Raw genomic sequence first — 22,599 nt, 5'->3', positions numbered from 1 at the left:
GAATATATTTATTGAAACCAAAGAGAACACAACTTAAACGAATATCAACGAAATCAATATTATACTATGCAGAGTTAAAAACATATAATGTAGATTACAAAGAGATTACTTTGAGTCACATCGGAACGAAAATTGTAAAAACCAAAACACTACAGTACAGACGATGCAATAAATAAGAGAAATAAGATTTTTACGCGATATAAGGCAAGTTTCTTTAATCGCCACAGGAAGTGCCAAAGTTTTATTAGTCGCTCCTTTCGATTCAAAATTTTCGTTACTTCTATTTCTCCTCGATTGTATTTCTCTTAGTATTTGTATTAGATACTCGTCTTCAGAATCAGAACTTTCGTTTAAAGTCAACCTCGCTCGTTTATTTTCTGAAAGAACGTTATTTTCTTCTTCCTGGTCTATCCCGAAATAATCCTCTTTCGATGATCTCGAAAAACTTTCGAAGTCGCATATTCGATCGGAACTACTGCCGCGCGACGAGTACGTTGAGAATCCGTCGAAATCTTCACCGTTGTTCGCGAGGTGACACATCGCTTCGCATTCCAATTTTATCTCATCTTCATTTTCGCGACTTGTGAAAGGGGTATGTATCCCGAGACAATGCCGATCATCTCGGAACTCTGACGTTTCGTAATCTTCGACCGTTTCCTCATTTCGTTTTTCAGATTCCTTCGACGTTAAATTTCTACGATATATAATGACTGCCTCGTGAAGATTGCGCGCGCGCTCTGCCGCGAGCTCAAAAGCAGCCATCACGTCGCTTGGTATACCGTCAACTTTCAATTCCGACGTGACCGTATCTTCGTACTGGACGTCGTTTTCGGGATATTTCGTGATATCCTCGGAAGAGTGATGAGACACATTACAATCGTCGATCGTTAGTGGTGGAAATCTTGTTAAAGATAGATTATTTACTGAAGTACTACTTGCGCCGTGATTATTGGAGCATTTTGTGGATTCCTGTTTATCGTTGTCAGTGTTTATTTTATCGTAAAAATTTTTAAGCAAGTTTAAAGAAATTTGGTAAGCCTCCTCTTGTATAATCTTTTCTACTTCTCTAGCAGCATCATTTGTCGTTTTTGCTGCAATTTCCATGCTATCATAATTTTCTAATTTTACGCTCATCTGTGTATTTAATGTCTCTTTGCAGCCGCTGAGCGGAAGATCCCTGTTTTCATTAGTATCTTCACTTTCGACATTAATTTCAATATGTTTAACAGGCGAATACTCCGTATGAATTAGACCGTCTAAAGTTGATTCACCTTCAATTGTACCTGTATCAATCTCTGTTACCGAACTTGTGAGGTCTATCAGATCGCAGGAAGGCTCCGTATAAATTGGACCATCTAAAGTTGATTTATCCTCAATCGTGGCTGGATCAACTTCTGTTTTCGAATTTATAAAGTCCATCAGATCGCAGGAAACTTCCACATCATTATAAACGACATTAGAAGTATTGCATCCAATTTCAACTACATTTCTATTACAACTTGGCGATGTTTGCGTCGCGACGATTCGAGTCAATTTCAAAATTTCCTTCAGATCTTGGTCCTCTTCAGCGTCAATTTCTTGATCAGAAGGGAGATGTAACTCCGTCTGCGTGCAGATTGATCTTCGAGAAGGTTGATCAGCTTCATCCAAGTTTACATCTTTCGTAAACATATGTGGTTCGTTATTTTGCAAGGAAGTGTCGTGATTTGGCGACGTTTCGATCTCATTGTCGTCTTTCTCGTCATCGAAGTCATTCACAGCGTTTTCCTCCGCGTCTTCGTCTTCTCTTGCGCTATCGTTGATGATCTTTCTCAATGTGTGGATTACTTCCAAAGTTCTTGCTCTCTTGCCACGAGTCAGGGTGGACGCAGTACGCTGCTCGACATTCGAATTGTTCGAGGATTCTTTCAGCATAATTGGTCGCGTTTGACAATGTCGCGATTTCGATTTCGACAGGGTTGGGTTCGCGTCATCGCGTTTATCTACAAATTTTGTGCCGATCTTCGTTCTCGACCATCTCTTCTTCGGCAACGTTCCTCCGCTTTGCAGCCTCTGCCGCTGTTTCGTTTCCCTATAATAAAATTACCATGTATAAACGTTGTTATCTTAATGGAATTATATATGTCGAGGATAAACGTCTCTTACGCGAGATGTTCGCAGATTTTCATCATGCGATTTGCGCGAGGGTCTCTGTTCTCTTTCATTAAAATCTTGGACTGATTCGCTGACGTCGAGCTGCTCGTAGACTCGCTATTAGAGGCTCTAAAATTATAAATACAGAATGCATAGAATACGAAATCGTTCGGAGTCGAAGTCATTTTACATATTTGTAAATATTTTTTAACCTATAATATTTTTTTAAACGTCACCTTTTAACAAAACATTTAATAATAATTATATACATAGATGGAAACGGTAAAAACATAAAAATTTAGAAATAAAGATAAAAACTATTCAGAAATTATACAGAATGTCACTAAGAAAGTTCGCTAGCTTCAGAATAGTTTGCACACATGGGATGACAGATACTTGAAAAGCAACTTCGTAAACATGTAAGATAGAAAATAGTAAAAAAAAGCTATATATTACTCGACATGTTCAGACGACGAATGTTTGTTCCTCGACGAAGCGGTGGATTTTTCGGTTGACTGAGACGACTTCTGTGATATCGGTTGTAAAGACGTTGCGCTTTCCGTAGCCCAAGTTTTCGAGATGCCGGGTGGTTTCCAGGCTCGCTGATTAAATGCGACATTCCTTTGAAGAGCACCCCTCCTCCGGGCAATCACATTGCCGTTCACAGCTAGCTTATCGTTCGCTGACGAATTATCCCGCGGATTATCAATGTGTTTCGTGCTTTTAGAATTTTGTAAATCGGTACGACGCGCGCGGTCGACATCAACGCGTTCGTTCCCGGCTCTTCTGTTCGTCCAAAATTTCCGCGTACGTTTGCGATTCGTCGCGGCGTTTGCATTTTGCAGATGTACTTGCGTCTCGATCTCGGAGCAATCCTCGTTCGGAAAGTCGTTGGGTTTTTCTCCAGATTCTGTTCCGCGACGGTGAACTTCGACTTCGCAACGCGAGTCCGCAGGCTCCTCCTCGTCGCTCAAATGTAATTGGAGCTTATACGCGACGTCTACGATTGTACGATCTTCGGAAGAGACGCTAATGCTTTCCAAATTATCTCTCCCTGTACAGTTCGTTTCACCCTGAGAAGCATGCGAATTATCTGCGTGTTTTTCGGACTCGTCGACGACTTTTGTCAGTTCGCCGCGAAGAGTTCGGTTCGCCAGTTTAGCTGGACTGCCGGCGCATTTTTTGAGATCGTCGGAGACGTCCTTGATCAAATCGCTTCGAAGAGAAATGAGAGGATTCTCCGATCGACAAGTTTTGATTAGTTCACTGTCAGTAAGAAAAACGGTCGCACGACGGTCCCGCTGTTGCTTGAGGATCATTATCATCATCTGCATGCTTCTGCTCTGCTTCACGATGTTACTTCGTTTCTTGTGAATTCCGCTCGATCTGAGAATGACGTTTCCTTGCGGTCTCTTCAACACACTCACATCTTTCATCGACGACGACGAATTCTGCTTCGATTTCATTGGCGTCCGTCTTTTCATCAAGGAAGATTGCGTGTGGCTCGCGAAATGTGGCCGGGTGTGCGTTTCGCTCGTGGCTATTCCGAATTTCGGCATCTTTCTGTCTTGAAAAAATAAATAAATAAATAAATAGATGTGGAACAAAGAGATTGTCAGTTTCGTTCTTCTTAATCGCTTTTTTTAACCTTTTCTGCATATACTTAAATTAAAACGAGTTCTTAGATATTGCTTCTTACAGTTTTGATGTAATTTTTTGTTCTCTTTTCAAATTCTAAGAACATAAAAAAAGTTTTTATATATATAGATATTTTCTATATTATATACATTGTACAGATACACACTGAGAGAGAGAGAGAGATGGATACAACTTTAAAAATTTTTGAAGAAATATAAGATATCGATAAAGAGAGATATATAAATTGCTTTCCATTTGCACTCAAGTGATCTGAGTCACTCAGTTATGTGAATATTTTATACTCAGCTAAGATATATGTCATTTTGTATTTACGTCATTTTGTAAGTTCTCGATTGTGGATAAAAACTCAGTTGAATCTCACTTGCCAGCATGCAAAAAGAACGTGCATTTAACTGAATTTATGACGTCACAAGTGAGAATTATCTGAGTTTTGTAAATGGAAAGCAATTATAGATACACACAATATATAAATATCACCAAGCAGTACAAGATCATTTATCAGAAAAAAGAACAGAGGAAAACAAGTACAATATCGTTTACGTACACATATTTGAGTTCGCTGTTACATAGGTTTCGGATCCTAGAACCGAAGAATTCGCGCGATCGTGTGTAGACGCTCGTGGAAAGATCTATACGCACGGGAAACGAATAAACCTGCACGGACACCTTGAAAATAACGAGTCAACTCATGATTACGTTACGCACTGTGATTCGTGATCCCGTAATTTGACATAAGCGGATTTGGAGACGTCTAACCGGCGTGTAACGTTAGGCAGATCGAAGCAGACTGTCGTTTGTTTTGGTATTGTTATGTTGATCTTCATGGACGTGTTGTTTGGAATCATTCGATACGCTGAATACGCGCCGTATCGTTCCTTACCGAGATCAACCAATTGGCAGAAAGCAAGATAAAAGTGTATATAGAGCCGGTTTACAATAATATAACATTTATTTATGTAAAAGAAATTATCATTTCCATTTAAATTATTGTAGACGGAATTATTTAATTGCTCAAGCGAACAGTTTAATAAATTGATAAATTATTGAAAAATGTTATTGTATGACACTTGGGAAAAAAAAAATTTTTTTTGCATTAATTATTTGTCGTTGTGCAGGATAGTTTAACCCTCTAAGAACGAGTATTTTTTTTTAAGTATACTGTGGCTTATTTGCCACGTCCGTCTTTAAAAGGTTAAGGATATTGACGTGATAAACGAGAAAACTACAGATAGATAGTTGAAACCTTGTTTATTGACGTGTAAATACATTTCAGGATTCAGCCGATTTACTGAACTTGCGCACCTCCCGCTGGTGCCGTCTGGGTCGAAGATTTGGATTCGCGCAATGAGGCGCTGCGCCTTCGCTTGAGTTCCTCTTGGCGCCTGTTCTTCGCCTCCTTCTGCCTTTGCGCCAGCAGCTTGGCGTACTCTGCCGCTTGCTCCTTGCGAGCCAGACAGCGCTTCTTCTTCAACGCCAATCTATGTCTTTTTCTCTGCAAGTATTTTTTTCACGTTTAAGAATATATTAGAGTCGAAAAAGAATGAATTTTAATGTAACGATTGTATAATGCTTTGATTCCCCTTTATACTTAACTTGACAAATAATCTAATTTAATTTTAATTTCAATATTTTCAGGATATATATATATTTATCGGTGTGAATTCTTCTAAGGTTACGTACCTGAAGAACAATTGGCGTGATCAAACGCTGAATCTTCGGCGCCTTAAACCGTTCCTTCTTTCCTTCTTTTTGGACCGGTCGTTTTACCACAAACTGCCGTACATCATCCTTCTTCGAGAGATTGAAGAGTTTGCGAATTTTGCTCGCTCTCTTTGGTCCCAGACGACGCGGTACATTCATGTCGGTCAATCCCGGGATTTCCTGCAATTGATTTATATATTATTGTAGAAAACTATTGTAAAACCAAGTCTTAGAAATTAGTCTTACTAATAGTTCAGAATTAAATCTTAATCTATATTTAAAACTCAATTCATTTTTTACTTAAAAAATTTAGAACCATACAACAAAATTTTGTTTCTGCTAAAAATTCAGGTTGAACTGACAATAATGAAGAGAAAAAAAAAATGTTTCGTTCGTACACTGAGAAAAAGCACAAGTAGCATAGCAGTTTCCCAAATCAAAAAACGAATTTTATCTCCCATGCGTACGATGGTATCTCAAGAAAATTGAACATCTCGAATACACCCTGAACAGCATGGGTCTTTAGCGTTGAAACCATCTCAAAAGATACATCGCGATCGATCATTCACCTGTTTGCCCTTCCTGACGATGACAAGCGCCAGCACAGACAAATTGGAGTCTACGATGCAACCGCGAACTGATTTTCGCTTGCGCTCACCATCTCGTCGTGGTCTGTAGCAAGAGTGTCCCTTGGAAAGCAACAAACGCACACGACCTACGCCAAACAAATGATATTGCGTTAAAAGACAGTCTCTCGATGTATTGATCATTACGTAGATACGAAAAGTTGCAGAAGTATCCCCGGTCTCTTTTACAGACTCAAGGGAACAGTGCCAAGATGACAATAGATCAAGAATAAACGAAAGTTTAGCGAATTATCTCTCTCGAGCAACTTTTTATACATATGTTAATTGTATCGATGTAAAATGTATCGGGAACCCACCGTTTGTCAGAATACCCTGCTTCATGGGGAAACCTTGCTTGTCGTTACCCCCGGAGATGCGCACCACGTAGCCTTTCCATTCGTCTCCCAGGGCGTCAGCCTCGACCTCGGCGCCCATGCGCCTCTCGTAGAAGATTCTGAGCTTGTGCTCGTCCGAAATTTCGAACAGCTTCTGACATCCTGTCGCGGGATACGACACGTTCAGCTGCAACAACCAAATGCACGTTAGAAAGGTCGCATACGAATACGGGACTTGTCCGAGTTGGGCTGAAGTTAAATGAGGTTAGAGTTTCCTCTATCGGAGTGCGGCAGCCGGGAAAAGGAACACTTTCTCGGAACGATGTCAGTCCCGCGAGTTGTTGGTTAAAACAATGGGGAGACGCGTCGTAATCGCGTTACACGGCAATTAACGCGGCGAAACGTCCGCACGCTTCACCCGCCGTCACCTGACACCGAGACGCTTATTTACGGTCGGTGCTGCGCGCGGACGAACGCGGTCTTGACAAATATACGAACGTCGCCGTGTCCGCGGCGCTTCTTCGAATCGAAGAGGATCGGTATCTCGCGCGAAGGACGCGCGATTCCTACGATTTTCGCAGATACTTACCTTCATCGTGACACGATTTTAAACGGTGCCACGAGCCATGAACGAAGGAGAGAACGGGAGAGCGCGCTGCCGCCGGTGCCGGTGCTGCCGCCGAGTTGACGAGCGACTGTCATCGCGCGTGCGCGTAGCGCGGCGCGCCCGGCGCCACCGGATGTCCGCCGCCGCGCACCGGTGAAACGCCACGAGGATTCGAATTGAACGGAAAAGAGGTATGTACATAATACATACGCTCCGGAAACGAATGCGAATTCGGCGAATCGCTGGAAACGCACGTGGTCTCTCTCGACGTAGATTCGCGCCTAGCCTAATCCTCTCTCCGTTTCCTCATCTCGCATCTCGCATTTCTGTGTCTAACGTATTTTTAACGTTGCTCGATAATACGCAGCAGGGGCGATTTATATGTCGAATAGTAATAATAGTAATAGTAACAGTAATATAACAATAGCAATAGTAATAGTAATAGGAATACGTAAAATATAATATAGGGGAGGATCGTTAGAAACTAGATACGTTCGTCGATTAATTTACACCGGCGCGATTGGCGAAAATTTCAGCAACGTGATTCACCTTTCCCGTTTTTTTTCTCCACGTGTGAAATAATAGGGAACGATGCAAGGGGGTCCACTATATAATCGCATTAACGAGCAACCGCGCGGGTGTCGGTCGCCAAGTAGTCGATCAAGCTAATCGGAATTTGATCGTTCTTTATTTTTTCGCATGACGCATGGGGATGTATACATACATACTACACGCACGCGCCCGACAACTGTCGCTTAAAATCGCGGGCGGAGAAAGGGAAAGAAAAAAGGGAGAAAAACGAGAGGAGAGCCGACGCGCAGCAAGTCGGAAGAAGCGCCAAGCGGCGCGGGCGCGGGATGCCGGGATAGGCGGCGCGGGGCGCGGGGCTGCGTGGGGCGGCAGCGGGGAGGGAAAAGGGAAACGTTGCGCGCCCGCCGAGCCGAAGGTGCCGACTGCCGACCGACGACCACCGACGACCGACGACCACGTACGGCGTACGGTCGTACACGTACATACGTACGACGTCGCGGCGCGGAGCGTGTGTGTGCGCGGCACTCTGCACTCTTCGGTGGAGTGTGGACACGATAGAGAGACAGGATTTTCGTTATGTATCGATTTACTACGTAAATACTCTCCCTCGCGCGCGAACGGAGCGGCAAATGGAGCACGCGGAATGAGAGGCTGCGACACCGGTTGCGAGACAGGTAGACGTTTCGTTCTCTCCTCCTCTCCCCCGCTCCCACGCGCGCGCGGCGCCGAATCGCGCGCGTCTCTCTCTCTCTTTCTCTCTCGTCGCCCCCCCGGCGGGCCCCCGGGTACCTTCGTTCGTCCCCCGCCCCGTCCGGTCCGGTGTTCCGTCGTGTCGTCGTCGTCGCCGCGAACGTCCCGTATAGGTTAGAGGGCACCTCGCTCACCGGAACGACTGACGACCGAGACGACGACGGTGATCGGGTGACGACGACGTTGATTCGCGAGCGAATGTGAAATGATGTAACGAGACTCGCGTGATCGCCTTATCGTTTTCCGTCGGGGTCGGGGTACGCGCGTCCCCCTGTTTCGTTTTACGTGGACCCGCGCGACGCGACGGCTCGTCCCGCGACCACATGCGCTCGGCGATTCCCCCCGGAGCGCATACTTCTCGGCAACCTGCGTCGGGGACGACGACGGTCGACCGCAATCGGGGTCTTCGCGGTTTTTCCCGCTCGAGCCGAAACGACGGCATTGCAGCGTCGCAATTGCGACGTTGGATAATCTCGCGCCGGGAAACGGGGATATTCGTTAAGGGCGAGAGGTTCCGGGTCATGTAATATCCGCTGATATTGTGTACAGTAAGAAGACATGGAAGCCGCGGTGATAGAAGTTCTACGACAGGCGGTCAGTCAAGATCCCAATGTTCTGAAGTCTGCGGAGGAAACGCTGAAGCAATGGGAGACTCAGCAAGGATTTTATATAGCGTTATATGTAAGTCTCCTATGCTGGGAACGACGGCATTATTATTATTTTTTTACAGGTCTATATTTTTTATATTTCCCACGCGTACGTATTGGATTTATGGAACGTCACGTGGGGGACAACGATGTATTTATGCGGTGGATATTATTTTCTTTTAGGAATATCTTACATATTGTTACATATTTCTTAGCGTCGATCTTAAACTTGTGACTAATTGCGCAAAAATTGTTTTTAGAATGTTCTTTCGAATCATTCCTTGGCTATTGAAGTTAGATGGATGGCTGTAGTGTATTTGAAGATCGGGGTTGAGAGATACTGGAGGAAAAATGCGCCAAAGTAAGAAGCAGGGAGTTGTGTTGTACAGAAATGAGATATTATTGTATTTACAGGAGTGTGCGCTTAATAATGCATACACTGTTATTCCAGCGCAATCGAAGAAAATGAGAAGGAATTTCTGCGACAGCATCTGCTCGTAAATTTTGAAGAACCTATGAGTCCATTAGCTATACAATTAGCAGTTCTTATTGCCAAGATAGCAAGGTAACGTATTATAACGTATGATATATGTAATATACGTTGAAATACTTATCTCTTTATCTCTGTACTAATCTCTTTATTTTGCAATTTATTTTGCAGGTTTGATTGCCCTAGAGAATGGGGTACGCTGGTACCAACATTGCTGGAAGTCATAAGGCAAGAAAATCCTTTGGCGCAGCGTCAGGCGTTATTAACGCTGCATCACGTTGTCAAGGCTCTGGCGTCCCGACGCTTAGCCGACGGACAGAGGCTCTTCCGAGAATTGACTGCGACTATGTTCAATTTTATTCTAAACCTATGGAATACTTATACCGAGTCCTTCCTGATTATGGCGTCTAATGGGGCCGACGTCAATCAGACGCGAGAAACCTTAGAAAAAGCACTTCTACTATTAAGAATACTTAGGCAACTGATCGTAAATGGATTCTCTAAACCATCCGAATCTCAAGATGCCATGTTGTTTCTGAAAGTCGTTTTCGAGCGTGCAAAGACCTGCCTTGAGTGTCGTTAGTACTCTACTTACTGTTCGTTTAAAACAAACGTCTACTCACATGTGTATTATGTGTCATATTGTTCTGTTTCTTTTTTTTTCTTAGGAAAAACTTTAGCCTCTAGAGGCGTGCAAGTGGATGTGTGCGAAAAGTTTATAATACATTTGACCAAAGTTTTATTAGGAGTCTTAGAGACTCATCCGTTTTGCTACGTGGAACTCATACCGACTTCTCTAGAGTTCTCTGTTTTTTACTGCTTCACAGAAGCTGGCCAAGCGTTAGCATTTGAAAGATTTATTATTCAGTGTCTAAATTTAGTAAAAACCATTTTATTATCGACGTATTACAGAAGGCCAGCTAAAGTTACGTTATTGGAAAGTATGTAAGCTTTTTTTTCTCGTTCGTTTACGTCATGTATTTCATATTAATGACCATTCTTTCTTCATCGAAACAACAGAGACGAAAGATAAAGATCCATTGGTTTTGAGGGCGTGCCAATTAAGGCAAGAGTTTTTCACACCGGAAACGTTAACGGAGATTTGCTCCAGGCTTGTCACGCATTACTTCCTTTTGACACCTGCGGATCTTGAAATGTGGGATACCCATCCAGAAAATTTCGGTAAGCATGGAATTATATAACAATATGTATTTCAAATTGTATTCAGAATAATATCATATAAGATGAAAACGTAATTAAAATACAGAAAAAATAGGATATGAAAGGTATTGGTTGTTTCAGCTATTGACGATGGCGGAGAATCATGGAAATATAGTTTGAGGGTGAGTAATCGAAGATATTGTAAAAATTACTGAAATAAGTGAGTATTCTATAAATGTATTGTGTAATGTAAATGTATGTTATATTGTAGCCTTGCACAGAATCCTTATTTTTGGCAATCTTCCATCACTTTAGAGATGTTCTCGCTTCGGTTTTGGTTGACTTGATGCGGCAGCATCACCAACCTGTCGATCCTAACAATTTACACGCAATTCTAGTGAAAGACGCGGTCTATCGCGCAGTTGGTCTAGCCGCATTCGATTTGTATGACGAGGTAAGAGAACGGTATTTCAAGAATTTTATATAAACGTTTAATTGATCTAGGGGTACATTCCGTTTCACGCATGATGCGCATAATGCATCATTTATCCTTGTTGTTCATCGAATGTTAATTGTTATCGTGTCTTTATGCGACAGGTAAACTTTGATCAGTGGTTTTCGACGACTTTAAAAGAGGAATTGAAGGTTCGAAATAACAATTATAGGATTATCAGAAGACGCGTGTGTTGGTTGATTGGCCAATGGACGAGTACGTTGAAAATTTCACTGAAAATCACTCAAGACAATTGATTGTTCGGTATTTGTTATTTGCGAATTTTTACTTCTTGCAGACATCAAATTAAGTGCGGGATTAAGGCCGGAGTTGTACAAGCTCATGATAGAAGCATTGAATCCCGAGGAGGACTTAGGGGTTCGTTTAGCGGCGAGCAACGCCTTGAAACGGGCAATCGATGATTTTCAGTTTAATCCGGAGGAGTTTACTCCTTTCTTGGAACCAGCCTTTTCTTTACTTTTCGCACTTCTTAAAGAAGTAAACGAATGCGATACAAAGGTACGCGTGAAGAGCTGGCATTTATTTTCTCTTAATATTCTTGAGTTGTTTTTCTTACAAGTTTTTCTATTTCTTAGATGCATGTGTTGTTTGTGCTATCGTTCATTATCGAGCGTGTTGGTAGTGGAATCAAGCCGCATGTCGGTGCACTCAGCTCGTATCTACCTGAACTTTGGCAGCAATCTGAGGTATACAATATGCTGAGGTGTGCCATAGTATCGACTCTGATACACTTGGAAAAGGTAAATGTGCGATATTTATTAGACCAGTAGATGGATGCTGTCGCGATCTTTTTCTAATGCTGTTGTATCGACAGGCTCTAGGTTCGGAAAGCGTTATTCTAGAGCCATTGGTGGTAAGCGTCGTGGCTCTGAGTGTCGATGTTAATCAAGAGGGACACATTTATTTATTAGAGGAGGGATTGGAACTGTGGATAGCTTTATTGGAAAATACACCTACACCGACGCCAGCTATAATGGATCTTTTCAGAAATATGCCAGCGTTATTGGGTTAGCGATGCGAGTTTTCGTTATTAATAATTGTTAACGGGTCGTAATGATTTACGATGATGTTAGCTTTCCTCTCTGTCATTTTCAGATCAAACCACGGAAAATCTGCGTCTATGTCTGTACATAATTCAAATGTACGTATTGTTGAGTCCACAAGATTTCTTTACTCAGAGGGGTTCGGTGGTCATCGAGTCGTTGAAAACGCTGCTCAGTGACTTGCGGTCGGAGGGTAGGGTGATGATGCTGAGATTATTTGAGATTTGTCTCAGAACTTCTCCTCAACAGGGTGCGGAACTGATAAAGCCCGTTTTGCTAAAGATATTCGAGTAAGTAAATGTTTCTGAAAAATATCTTTGTGTCGCACGGATATTTAGATACGTGATGCGATATGTTAACAGGAGTGTTTACAATAGCGATGAATATCCATTGGTCATGACCATGAATCTGTCTATCGTCGCGAGAGTTTTACTAGGTTCCCGTGATATTTTTGTACAGGTAAAAAACATTTTATCTTGACCACGATTTTCTTATATGTACACGTTCGTCCGGTAATGAAGAATATTTTTGCAGGTAATCAGCGATCTAGCGCAGAGTATAGGAACTGAAACCAGAGAAGATGTTGTACTTGGAAAACTGGTGCACAGTTGGGTTACCGCAATGCCGCTGGTGGCTCAGACCGAAAGGCGCAAGTTACTAGCCCTCGCGCTGTGTTCGCTCCTCGGGGCAAACAGTCCACCCACAGTTCTCGAATATTTCCCGCAGATAATATCGAACATTGTCGAGACGCTTAACGACATCACGAAGTTTGACGATTCGGGCTATCCCGTCGAGTAAGATTCTTTTTTGCGCGCATATTAATTGGAGCAAAGGCGCGAGTCATAACGCGAGATCTTTTCCAGTAATGCAATATAACCGCTAGTCCTAATGTCTTTTTATAAGGGTTTATCGTGAAAAATATTTCAGTATTATATTTACTTGGTATCGTAAATTACTTTAATTGATCATGTAAGATTTTTACAAAGAAAGTGGAATAGTGGACTTTGAAGTGCATAACAGAGTGAAAATTGTTTTAGCTCCTTAATGATCGCCGATCAGACCAGCCCTTCGCAGTACGAGGATGTGGATTATGAAACCGAGCATGCTCAACGCCAGAAGAGACTCGTCTTCAACGATCCCGTACACAGTATATCACTGAAAGATACGCTCCAAAGTCAGGTGAGAATCATGAACGTATTCTAAACTTTTTGGGACAGTCGTCCAAAGACTCAAGTCTTCTTCGAAATTGTTAGCTGATCACGCTGCGAGGTATAGTCGGTAATCATCAGTTTGACCAATTGATGCTCACTCTCAACTCCGAGATCGACGAACAACTCAAGGACTACATATCGCTGTGAGGAAGAAACAAGATCCAAAACCGCTAATGCAGGATGTTTCGACAAATGCTACGTAAACGTGCGAAGCTTTATGGCGCTCTTCTGTAAAACGGTACTATTTTATTGTATAATACTACCATCTGTTTCATTGTATTAATAACGATAATAAAAGTAATCTTGGCCTTGTTTGTTTCTGAAGCTTATAATCTCTGACTCCTCGAGATAGTGACACAGTGATATAATATTTTCTCACTTAAATACACGCGATTGTGCAGACTCGTGAATTAAACTCAAATTTTGGCTTCACAGACAATTGCTCTGCACCATCGGTGTTTATTTCTACCAACTGCTACCAACATAGATCAACTTTAATTTCACGTTTAACTTACTTTTTATCTTCCAATTTTCGGAATTAAGAAAAAGATAGAAGGGTTAAGTTGAACCGAGATTAAAGTTAATCCGCATTGATAAAAATCGACATTAGTTATTCATCGTCCCAAGTTTATTTTTAAACGCCTGATGACGTAGTTTATTTTTTAATTGAGAATTTGTCAAAATTAGAGGGGAAAAAAGCTACTTTTGACGAGGTATTTTCAAGATACAAGATACAATGTTTACAGGCTCATTATTACATCGTCTCCCACGTGCTCCCCTCCCCTCTCCCACAGTGAATCAACATACAATTATTTCGTTCAATAATCTTCCGCAAAATTCAAGCGTCTTATATCGATCAATTTTCGTCGATGTACATATCGATTTTCTCGCGCGTATCGATACCCCCTACTCCGGGCTGCGGGACGGCATATGGCCCCCGATTCGGTTTTTAAATCTCCCCCGCCCGCAGCGGGATGACTCATTGCCGCGCCGGACGCGCGACCCTCGCGCTGTCTGGCGGTCGTGCGCGAAGTCGCGAACAGCTGTCGCGTTCGTGTGGCCCGTGGGCCGTTGCGTGTGTGTCAAATCTTGGCAGGGGGTTAGCTCCGTGAGAGGAGTCGGTGGAGCCGCGTCGTGGGCCTGCTGCGGATTGCGGTTACTGGGCCGTTTGCTGTGAGCCGCGTCCGGCGAAGGCTGCCCCTCGGCGGTGAGTGAAACCGACGTACGACACGTCACTTATCCGCGTATACGTACACCTCGTCGTCTCTCCGCCCCGGAGCAGCCGGGGCGTGTAACGCGCGCGTGTAACGGGCAGCCTTGCTCCGATTACGCGTGCACGAACGCTCGGCGCGCGCTCGATCGATTCGCCCACGACGACGACGCCGAAGTCGCCAAACGCGTGCTTTTACGAGCCGAGAGAGAGAGAGAGAGAGAGAGAGAGACAGCGACAGCCGTCTTTGGCGGATTTTTGAATGAGCGTGGGCGTGTCACGTGACCGATCGTATAGCGTACTTGTAGTCCGCCCTCGCGCACATCCTCGGGGGTACGGACCATTGATGATCGCGGTCCGTGTGGTCGCCGCAGCTGCGAGCCTGTAACCGGAGTCGAGAGATCCGGCGTTCACCGCGGTATTTGCTCTCGTCCCCCTCCTAGATCGTAGCCCTATATCTACGAAAACCGACGCTCGAATAGACGCTACGACAGGCGAACACCATGCGAACACGCTCGATTGTGGTAACGTCGATTGATCTCTTTAACGCTTGAACCCTGTAACACGTACCGTCCGAATTAATTTTTGAAACTTTTATTCTTCTACCTAACGCGTTTATGTGCATTTTTTGGTGTTTTTTTTGACTACCACGTGTGTCGAAATTTAACGACGTATTGAGTAGGAGCAGTGACGACCTATATGATGAATAAAAACTGACTCAGCACTTGAGTATAAATTGACACCTACACGAATTTAACAGTGTATTATTATTGCAAAGACTTGATAAAAAAGTGAAACTTCTGCATGATTTTTCAACGCTGAAATTAATTAGCGAAATTTTAATATTTCGGCATCGAGAAGCATTAAGAAATTCTGCTTTTTCTCTCGGATTATGATACATTAAACAGTGGCAGAGACGACGCGTAATACGACGATCACAATCAACCGATATCGATAGAATTAACTCCGGATAACAAGCAATTAAATGATTAACTCTAATTGGTATCGGAGTATCTTTATTTAACAAGTCCGCCGATTTTTTCGTCTCGCGTTGTTTCTTTTTCTCTTTGCGTGCCGTGGAAAATCGATACGGCTCTCTCGTGCCACTTAATATGGGCTTAATGACAAATAATTTAATATTCGTCGCAGGTCGTTCTAATAGTTCAAACGCGGCGAGTGCCGAAGTGGTATTGAGCCCGCCGGGCGCGGCCGGCAGAAAAAGGAAAAAAACCGCTCTCGCACATTCGCGATCCTCCGCTTTCAATTCCTTTTTATTACATCCAGCAGCGCCATCCGCTTTGACCTCCGACTTTTAACCGCGTACACGGTCGCGTGTCGCAGCTGCCCGGCTAGCGCGATCGCGAAAATTCATGGCAGGGATGAGACTTGACCCACCCCCCCCCCCGGTCAAGCGTCCTTTCGCCGCGTGGAATAAAGAAGGCGTCCCTTTTTCTTGGGATTCGAACCCCCCGGCGAATACATTATTCCCGAGCACCTCCCGAGTAACGCGAGAGAGACTCTCAATTCAGCCTTGTATGCAAATTCGAGCGAGTTTGTGAATAAATAGGGAGTTGAATTAAGAGAAATGGAGAAGAATTGATACGAGATTTGCTCCGCTAGCCTGCGACTTTTCTTCCGGGGGAGAATAGGCGAGTTAAAGGAGATCAATGCGTATTGCGTCAGCGAAGTTATGCATGCTAATCTTGCAGTTCGCGATAGGAAATTTTTGAGCTCCCTACATCTTCTTTTATTTTTTTTATTTCTTTCTATTTAATTTTTTAGGTAAATATATTAGGAGCAGCTGTCGATGAGTAGCCGTTGATGAGTTTTATTACCGCGCTTAGCGATATATGCGAGATAAGATAATGATAATTCAGAAAAAAAGATAAAATAATTTTATACGGCAAAAATTCGAGGGAAAAATATGTAATAATATACACTAAATATATAGAGGATACACATTAAATTTTCGAAAGAGTACAGTTCGAAGGCATTAAAGAAAAATTTATGTAGATAGATAATTATTTCGTGCCTTTCGGCTTTCAAATGGTTTACATATCCGACAGTACAATATAACATTATTTACCGATAACGTATCATAATTTTATCAAAAGAAATAACAATATCATTTTAAATCGTATAATTTTAATTTGCATTTTTTTTTTTACATTTTCTATTCATTTACTACGCTTGTTTCATATACTGTTACTCTATTGTTATTATTTGTATCCCAAAGCTAACGAGATCTTTTATTAAACAAAAATTTACGAAAATCCAAATTTTATTTCTATGCAGATAAAAGTTGACTTTTTACTGTGCGCAGCTGCAGAATAAGCCAATTGGAACGAGGTATGATTGTGGATTATAATGTCTACATCAGTATGTACGCAATGCAACGTAATGAAATGTTGGTGTTAATTAATATTTCGATGCGCCAGATTCAACGTATAATGAGAGTGGGCAGAATTTAACGTAACGCGATATTTTCCCCAGACCTCGCCAATAATTTGTGGTATATATTTGCACGCGCTCGTCCCGCCCCGCATCCTGAATTTTCATTGACAGTATTTCTTATTTATATTTTAATGCGTCCGTTTTAAAGTCTTCATGGTGATGTTGTATAAGAAACGATTTCACCGTGATCACATATTGCGCGACGGATTAGGATCGCAAATGAAAATAAACCATATATGCCACCGAATGCAAATTACGAAGTTTCCGACGTTTTACATGCTAATTTAATGCATGCACGTTCTAAATGGCGCTGTCAAGTCTACCGTACGATTGACAGCGCTATTTGAAACGTCACGGCGAATTGAATTTAGCATGCGATATTGTTATATACGAGAATTATATCGCGACAATTTGTCCGAATTAAGTGCAGATGATGCACGGGTGTGTGTGTTTGTGATTTATTTACTTTCAGCAAAAGAGAGACAAACGTATAATTGTGAGCACGGCAGAGATATCTCGGCGTGACAAGTAACGTTAATTCTTTCGCGCTATATCGTAGTAATTAATCTTGGCGTAAAATCGATACCAGGACGTATTAATCGACTCTTATCGATATGAGAGAGAGCGCGGAATGAGCTGGCACATTTATTGCTAACATTTGCGAAAATACGAAGTTATCCTTCGTATTATAAATAGCGAATATCGCGGATGTGTATTATTATAATTCGATAAATGACCCTGCGTGAATTCATTTTTCACTCGTTATATTAGCTATACGCTTCGATTACTCTCTTATTAATTAAGTTCTTAATTTTCTAACATAGCAATCAATTCACCTTAATGATGCATCGCGCGTCGACTGCGCCGATGCCCGGCGTAATCAGTTATATTTAATTGGGATTATAGGTATATCCTTTTTTTCCGCGGCGCGCGTTCTCAACGGATATAGATTCCTCGGGGAATGTTTGCGGCGCCTTATTACCGGTATTAGCGCATCAGACGCCGATTTCCACTTTGCGACTCTAACGAATAACGATTTAGCTATATTACTGCTGAAGATTCGTTATAGCGAATGCTCGCGGAATCGTCTCGTCGCAATTGCTCGTGGTGAATCCTGGGGCTCGATTCTTGAATTTATTCGCGAAAGAAACGTATATGCGCAAATTTTGCTCTTACAGAAAAGTTACAAGTCGATTGGCTATCGCATCGCTTTTAACCAATCAACTTGTAACGTTTCTGTAAGAACAAAATTTGCGAGCACGTTTCTCTTACGAATAAATTCAAGAATCGAGCCCCTGTCGCAATGCTCGCAATACGCGTAACGCGCGAAATTTTCGCGATCGATAGGATTCGGTTTTTGATGGAGACTTGAGACTTGAGACGAAGACAGTACACATTTCTACAATATACAAAGAATATAATAATCAAATGAATTATATGTATGAACTATATAAGTCATCGCACGTATATTTTATAATTATTGAGCGGGTCCGTTCCATAAACTCATTTTTATGTTTATATTGCATTTGAAACAGCCAACAGAGGTTTGATATCAATATGTATATACAGAAATTTCATTATTTATTCTCATTAGAATCATCTTATATGTGTTCCCCGAGATAAATTATTTAAATTTCATGTTTGTGAATCTCTTTGAGATAATTTGAGAGATTCTTTTCTTTAGAGTGTCCACGTAAATAATTTAGTAATTTATAACATCAATTATAAATGAACCAATTAATGAGATTGTTGTAATATTCTTTTTACTTTTTTAAAAAAATGAAAAGAACAAACGAGATAATTTTTTCATAATAAAGAAGGAATTTTGTTATATAGAAGTTTGTAAATAGGCGTCGAATGAAAATTTATTGCGAAACAAATAAAATACGTGAGTTTGAAGTATTGAGGTGTTGAGCGTATATATATCAAAGTGTACACTGTTAAATATCAAAGGGTGAAATTTAAACCAATACCCTGAGTCAAATAACATTTTGTTATTTTAAATAAAAATAAACACAACTACCACGTGTGTCGACATTTTTTGTTTAAACGAAACAGTATTATTTCAACTGCACCGGTTTGGTTAAAGTATAATATCAACAATATATTGAGTGGGAGCCAGTGGCGATCTGTAAGAATGGTTAAAAATGACTGAAACTCTCCGAATATAATTTGACCCTACGAATTTAACGGTGTATAAAGCAAGTTGATTTAGCTGATAAAAAAATTTTGTATAAGACTATACATTAACTGGAATTGTAACGGAGAGATTAAACATTTAGACGTAACGGGCACGTTCAAAGTTTATTTTTTTCAGGATTCACATATGAAAGACAATGGGAATCTGTCGTTGCTACAAGCTTCACGAAATGTCTGTGGGTATTATACTGTTATCAATTTTCGTATATCTCGAAACAGCCGAAGCTACGCGCGCCCGGCTGATTAAACGGGAAAGAGCATATACATGCGACGATAAGGCTCGTAACGCGACAAAGGATGCGAGTCGCGAGGCATTGCAATCGCCGCCGGCCGTCTCCTGCTGCGCACGATGATGCGTATTTTTAGAAATATTTCGCCGGCGGGGGTGGTTCGCATGACGGATACAGCGAACTTCGATACTACGACGACGGGGAGGGGAAGGATTTTATCGAGTGATACCGGCACCATGACCCAGTCGTACGCGCTCGTCGGGATGAAGGTTTCTTAGCAACGACCCCGTCGCGTCAAGTTTCGCCAATTCGCCAGAAAGTTTTCGCGTCTCGAACAAATCAGCGCTCGACTCCGCAGAGAAAATTCCATTTCAGTCATTTCACTGATCTATACGAGATACGGAAACTAAGGGGAACTGTTCTTTACCGGTCTGATGAGCTTAAAGTATAGTTGAGGATGGGGAACACGTATTTCTCTCTGTGAGCATAGAAAAAGAATTATCTGCTATAAAATTGGTAAAAATAAAGGTATATATGTCACGTATTTTTCAAAAAGCATAAAGTATAAAAGAATTTTTAACACAGTTCGTTGGTTATATGTGGAAGATAATTAAATAATGCAATTACGTCACATGTGATGAAATTGCATAAAATTACACATACATATCAATATAGTGTTTATTTTCTGTGCAATATAACTAATGAATTATATATTTAATCTTTTACGTGTGGAAATGTTAAATTATATCATACGTTACTGTTTGCATTATCTTATTATATATATAATTTAGAAAATATAAATATAGGTAATATATCTGCATAATATAAATATAAATAATGCGCGTCTGCGTATATATAATATATTTAAAGCACCTGCACATCACAAATACTGGGAATTGGTGTTTGTGCTCGTAGGGCTAATTGCGCGTTTTAATGAGAGGATATATTTAGTTGACGGAATAATTTAATCATTGAATGTATGCATTCGTTATCCGTAATAGGACTAATAGTTTTGATCATTTCTGATGGGAATAACATGATACTGAGAATAACGTGATCTGTTAAAAATGTTAAATTATTACGGCGTATTAAATCTTGTACGTGGATGGAAAAGCAGCTTTTACACCCGTGGCCGTGTTGCGTTGACTATGTACACGTGCACCGTGTACCAAACTTTTAAATGTTCAAAAATCATTTTTCTCCCAATTTATCGTGTGTCAACGTCGATAAACTTTCGCCAAAGAAAAAACATTTCCGTCATATTTTTTTTTATTTTATAATTCGAGTCCGATCGAGTCGAAGCAATATTGTAGTTAATATAATTGATTTCCAAGAAACTACCGCGGATATTTTGCAGATCGAGGACGCGATTAAAAAGTATGTTCTGATCTAACGCGGTTCATCCCTTTTTGACGCTAATTGAGCGTCTTCTGGGAAATTAAATGCGATAGTGGAGGCGACGGTTCGCGAGTCCGCTTAAATTAAAAAGAGTTACTCCGCGAGGAGATATATGCATTTGAGCCTGAGCCGGAGCGCAGAAGGGTCGAGGTGAGTAACTGGCGCAAAAGGAAAAAAAGGAGCGGGAAAGATGGGAGGAGGGAGAACTTGTCAATTCAAGAGATCGCAAATTGTATTACGGATAACGATTACGAGAAAGGGACTGATTATATTCATAATTGATACGTCGTTGAGACTATTGTCACGCGTACACAGTGCGCAAGAGGAGAGTAGGAAAGGCTCTCTTGAAACAGGACGATATTAATGAATTGTAAAATCAATTCGCCTTTATATACCGCTCCGCGCGTTCGTTCATTCGCTTTTATTACCAATCTCGTTTCTTCGAGGGGGCTTATTTATTCTTGTAATTTTATCCGATTACAAAGAGAGCTCTTCCTTGGAGAAAGACAGTATATACGCGGATGGTCAACGACCTAGAAGAATATTCGAGAAATATCAAGGAACTGTTATGCTATTGCAGATTATATTTCGGGGGTGTTAGACAGACAATTCTGACAGATGTCTCATGAAAGATTTCACTCTGGGAAAAATAAAGACGGAAATAATCCATTTGGGGCCCACGATTACGCGTAACTAAAAATCGTAATTAGCTATTCTATCTATTTTAAAGATTTTTAAATTATATCTACTATATAGTCAATTATCTCAATTAGTTCTGTCGATATTCAGTTACGCAAAAATAATTTTTATTTAAGGGTCACTAACCAAAATGTTAATTATAGAGTTACGATATCCAAATAATTTGATTATCTAAAATCGCAGGCCCCAAAGTGGGTTATATTTTTCCCAGCAATTATAACAACGAAACGATATAATAAGCGATAATTTAAATGTTAAGTGTGTGTGTGTGTGTGTGTAGACTTTAAGAAGTAAATCTTATATATATATATCTCTGTATGGATATGAAATACATAACAACAGTGTAGGCTCTTGCTCTACAAATAAATTAGAAGATCTTGCGTCAAAAAAATATTTTGACATGTAATTGATAGAATCACAATTCTTTCTAATTTAAAGTTAAATAGAAAAAAAACAGGGAAAAATAATATATTAATTTTTCAAAGGATTAAAATGTGATATAAATATTTAATTTTTAATGCATAATTTTTTTTATTCGTAACTGTTAGTTCATAGATCCATTTTTCCACTATCTTTTTGCGTTACAAAGTAAAAAGTTTTTTTATTCGCTACGCGGGAGTGGTTTAGCGATAAAACGCTGCGTCTCCTTTCCCCTTCACGTTTTACACAGTAGCGAAATAATTCATAAAAATGTCATTTATATTCATTTCTGTCACCATCACCTTGTACTAATATTCTTCTTAGCGGATCAACCGTGTTAAATTGGATTTTGTTCATAAGAATGGGGATTTACATGTTGTCTCGTCCCAGGAAATGACAAACATTGTTCACCCTATTCATCCCTATTGCGCGCGCGCTAATTCCAGAAGTGAGCGTACACCGCAATGACTCCTCGCCGTTATAGCAGACACCCGGTATAAGTATAAAGGGAGCAAAGGCGCGCGCGAATAAAGTCGAGGGTTGCGGCGCACGTGGAAGGAGGAGAGAGAGAACGATAGGGA

At 41.2% G+C, this 22,599-nt stretch overlaps 4 protein-coding genes across 13 annotated transcripts in view; 2 read left to right on the top strand and 2 right to left on the bottom strand.

Moving 5' to 3' along the window:
- Window positions 1-97: 97 nt before the first annotated feature.
- Window positions 98-4,909, bottom strand: LOC143908920 (uncharacterized). 2 transcript variants are annotated; one of them, XM_077426773.1, is made up of 4 exons: window positions 4,337-4,909; window positions 2,590-3,700; window positions 2,146-2,262; window positions 98-2,071 (listed from the first exon to the last, which is right to left on the bottom strand). In XM_077426773.1, the coding sequence occupies exons 1-4, from the start codon at window positions 4,338-4,340 to the stop codon at window positions 106-108; spliced, it is 3,198 nt and encodes a 1,065-aa protein (XP_077282899.1). In that variant the 5' UTR covers window positions 4,341-4,909; the 3' UTR covers window positions 98-105. The 2 variants fall into 2 exon arrangements, with proteins under 2 accessions (XP_077282899.1, XP_077254302.1); XM_077398176.1 differs by having other exon boundaries at window positions 2,590-3,696.
- Window positions 4,910-5,023: 114 nt separating this feature from the next.
- Window positions 5,024-7,208, bottom strand: Rps6 (ribosomal protein S6). Its single transcript, XM_077398252.1, has 5 exons — window positions 7,044-7,208; window positions 6,437-6,641; window positions 6,063-6,208; window positions 5,473-5,673; window positions 5,024-5,284 (listed from the first exon to the last, which is right to left on the bottom strand). Exons 1-5 carry the CDS (start codon window positions 7,047-7,049, stop codon window positions 5,078-5,080), a joined length of 765 nt encoding a protein of 254 aa, XP_077254378.1. The 5' UTR covers window positions 7,050-7,208; the 3' UTR covers window positions 5,024-5,077.
- A 1,199-nt stretch (window positions 7,209-8,407) lies between these two features.
- On the top strand, window positions 8,408-13,722 carry Impbeta11 (importin beta11). Its single transcript, XM_077398179.1, has 17 exons — window positions 8,408-9,023; window positions 9,250-9,350; window positions 9,441-9,554; window positions 9,651-10,057; window positions 10,148-10,420; window positions 10,500-10,661; window positions 10,782-10,822; window positions 10,912-11,094; window positions 11,238-11,349; window positions 11,432-11,652; window positions 11,730-11,894; window positions 11,969-12,161; window positions 12,250-12,487; window positions 12,560-12,656; window positions 12,732-12,991; window positions 13,235-13,376; window positions 13,451-13,722. The coding sequence occupies exons 1-17, from the start codon at window positions 8,901-8,903 to the stop codon at window positions 13,553-13,555; spliced, it is 2,937 nt and encodes a 978-aa protein (XP_077254305.1). The 5' UTR covers window positions 8,408-8,900; the 3' UTR covers window positions 13,556-13,722.
- A 663-nt stretch (window positions 13,723-14,385) lies between these two features.
- Endoa (SH3 domain containing GRB2 like, endophilin-A) overlaps window positions 14,386-22,599 on the top strand; it is a 33,887-nt gene continuing 25,673 nt past the window's right edge. For 3 of the 9 annotated variants that reach the window (XM_077398229.1, XM_077398224.1, XM_077398218.1), the window contains exon 1: window positions 14,387-14,615. The gene's annotated coding sequence lies outside the window, so the exon portion shown is untranslated. Of the gene's footprint in view, window positions 14,616-21,030; window positions 21,050-22,599 lie in introns of those variants that run through there. The other 6 variants (XM_077398226.1, XM_077398225.1, XM_077398227.1 and 3 more) reach the window with 4 other exon arrangements.

The sequence above is a fragment of the Temnothorax americanus genome, unplaced genomic scaffold (genome assembly GCF_048541705.1).
Source record: "Temnothorax americanus isolate GAGA-0224 unplaced genomic scaffold, ASM4854170v1 Scaffold12, whole genome shotgun sequence".
NCBI lineage: Eukaryota > Metazoa > Arthropoda > Insecta > Hymenoptera > Formicidae > Temnothorax > Temnothorax americanus.
The sequence above is the reverse complement of the archived record's forward strand: the minus strand, read 5'-3'. Positions and strand labels throughout refer to the sequence as shown.

Coding starts and splice junctions, on each gene's coding strand:
- LOC143908920 (XM_077426773.1), bottom strand. Junction 2,263..2,589: donor TCGTCGTCTGAACATGTCGA/GTAATATATAGC, acceptor TTATAATTTTAG/AGCCTCTAATAGCGAGTCTA. Junction 2,072..2,145: donor AAAATCTGCGAACATCTCGC/GTAAGAGACGTT, acceptor ATTTTATTATAG/GGAAACGAAACAGCGGCAGA.
- Rps6 (XM_077398252.1), bottom strand. Junction 5,674..6,062: donor TCGTCAGGAAGGGCAAACAG/GTGAATGATCGA, acceptor AATCAATTGCAG/GAAATCCCGGGATTGACCGA. Junction 5,285..5,472: donor TCACGCCAATTGTTCTTCAG/GTACGTAACCTT, acceptor AAATACTTGCAG/AGAAAAAGACATAGATTGGC.
- Impbeta11 (XM_077398179.1), top strand. CDS start 8,901: ATGGAAGCCGCGGTGATAGAAGTTCTACGACAGGCGGTCAGTCAAGAT. Junction 10,823..10,911: donor CATGGAAATATAGTTTGAGG/GTGAGTAATCGA, acceptor GTTATATTGTAG/CCTTGCACAGAATCCTTATT. Junction 11,350..11,431: donor GTTGATTGGCCAATGGACGA/GTACGTTGAAAA, acceptor TACTTCTTGCAG/ACATCAAATTAAGTGCGGGA.